This window comes from Otolemur garnettii, unplaced genomic scaffold (assembly GCF_000181295.1).
Source record: "Otolemur garnettii isolate 467f Iridium unplaced genomic scaffold, OtoGar3 scaffold00011, whole genome shotgun sequence".
In the NCBI taxonomy this organism is placed as follows: Eukaryota; Metazoa; Chordata; class Mammalia; order Primates; family Galagidae; genus Otolemur; species Otolemur garnettii.
Window position 1 is genome coordinate 24,417,145 of NW_003852406.1, and position 2,089 is coordinate 24,419,233.

At 42.9% G+C, this 2,089-nt stretch overlaps 1 protein-coding gene across 1 annotated transcript in view; it reads right to left on the reverse strand.

Moving 5' to 3' along the window:
* The window catches only part of PKM (pyruvate kinase M1/2), a 35,533-nt gene that overhangs the window by 12,540 nt on the left and 20,904 nt on the right, over nucleotides 1-2,089 (reverse strand). Inside the window, exon 4 of the mRNA XM_023510072.1 lies at nucleotides 2-109. Within this exon, the coding sequence (XP_023365840.1) occupies nucleotides 2-109 (108 nt within the window). The remainder of the gene's footprint in view (nucleotide 1; nucleotides 110-2,089) is intronic.

The following is a 2,089-nucleotide window of genomic DNA, read 5'->3' on the forward strand; positions in this document are numbered from 1 at the left end:
TCTCAGGTCCTTTTGTGTCCAGAGCCACAGCAACTGGCCGGTAGAGAATGGGGTCAGATGCAAAGCTTTCTGTGGCTGTGCGCACATTCTTGATGGTTTCTGCATGGTACTGGGGGAAAGGAAGGAAGATAAGTGTTCTTCCACACTAGGATCCAGCTCCCACCCCCCACTGCATGGCTAAAGCTGGTCACTCAGGAAAAGCCTGTGGGCCCTTCTGGACCTCCACTGTAGCGCCATCCACCCAGTGGGCATTCTACCTGCTCACTCACATTCCTTGGCTTTTACCTGCTTATACCACAGCACTAACTCACCACAAGGGAAAGTCTTAGAGACTTTTTAGAACATTGCCACCAAAACCCATTAAAGACACGGGTATAGGTCAAGATAACTGATCATCCTTTTGGGTGTTCCTTTCCCTTTGGGCTGACTCATCAAATGCTCTTGGCAAATAAAGCAGACAGCTAGGGCCAGAAACCTAGGACTTGTGTTTGGATAAGACTGATCCGGCAATCAATGCCAAATTCTGATGGATGTGGTAATTCTGAGAGCTTATTCTCTATTGATTCCAACTACAATTCAAACTCAAAAGGTATTGACTTAAGCTCACAGTGGCCCAAGCTAAATAATTCCTTGCTAAGGTAACACAGACCTGGCTTTCTCACTTTCTAGAGTTTGATTAGAGAGATGAGAGAAGGAAGTGGATGGGAAAGGTGGTCACATGCCTTTTTCTGAAAAAATTGCCCTTTGTCATTTCTCACTCATAACAGATCCTAGATTCACTCTTCTCTCTTAAGCCCTTTCTCTTTTCTAATTTGCCATTACTGCTTGTTTAAAAGGACTCAATGGCCAGATGTGGCTCATGCCTTTAGTTCTAGCACTTTGGGAGGCTGAGAAGGGAGGACTTCATGAGCTCAACAGTTGGAGATCAACCTGAACAAGAGTGAGACCCTGTCTCTACTAAAAATAGAACAATTAGTGGGGTGTTGTCATGGGCGCCTGTAGTTCCCCCTACTGGGGAGACTAAGGCAATGATTGCTTGAGCCCAGGAGGTTGCAGTAAGCTATGATGCTGCCACTTCACTCTAGCCTAGAGTGATAGGGCTGGACTGTCTCCAAAAAAAAAAATGAAAAAGACGCAAAACCAAGATAAGTATAATCAATATGACATTCCTGATAACAGCAGCACCTACTTCAGCATTTTACAGACCTTGCCCTTTAGCCAGCACTGTCCAGGAGAGCCGCACCTGCAAACAAGCCTCTCTGTCATTTACAGGAAGCTGGAGAGGAGGGAGCTGGAGTCAGAGCTTTACCTCCAAGGACAGTGTTGCCTGAGCACTCAAAATCTTTAGCTTCTAATTCAGGCATACTCTATAACAAAGGACAACTGGTTTTTGGGTTTGCTTATTTATACAGGTCCTTATTATAAGTTATGAAATTTTCTTTCTATTGCTGGCTTGCAACAGAGTACCGATATAGGACAGAAATAAAAATAGCTGTCTTATGGAACAACTGAAAATTGTCAAATGCCTTTCCACAGAGCTGACATGAAGAGTGCAAGAAGATACGCACTGGGAACAGACATGCACATGGTAACGTCATCAATGTTACCTTTTATCATCTTCTATTACAATGACCACTCTATTTAATGCCAACATGAAAGTCTGTGTTCCTAGAATAAAATTCACTTGGTTACAGTTCATGACAGTCCTTTAAATCACTACTGGATTTGGAGTATTAAATTTTATCTATACTTTCTGTATCTTTCTAAGTACAACTGGTCTAGTGCCTTAACCTTTAGCACTAACCTGTCTGGTTTTGGTCCTATTGGTTCTAGGTTCTAAAGAACACAGTGGGAAGATTTCCATACATTTCTAGGGTCTAGAACAGTATAACAAAAATTTAACTGTACTGCAAAGGGGAGACAGAATTCAGCCATTAAAATCACTTGGACTTAAGTATTCTGAGGTAAGCTAGATCTCAGTCACTTTTTTTATTATTTATTTATTTTGAGACAGAGCCTCAAGCTGTCCCCCTGGGTAGAGTGCCCTGGCATCACAGCTCACAGCAACCTCCAAATCCTGGGCTCAAGC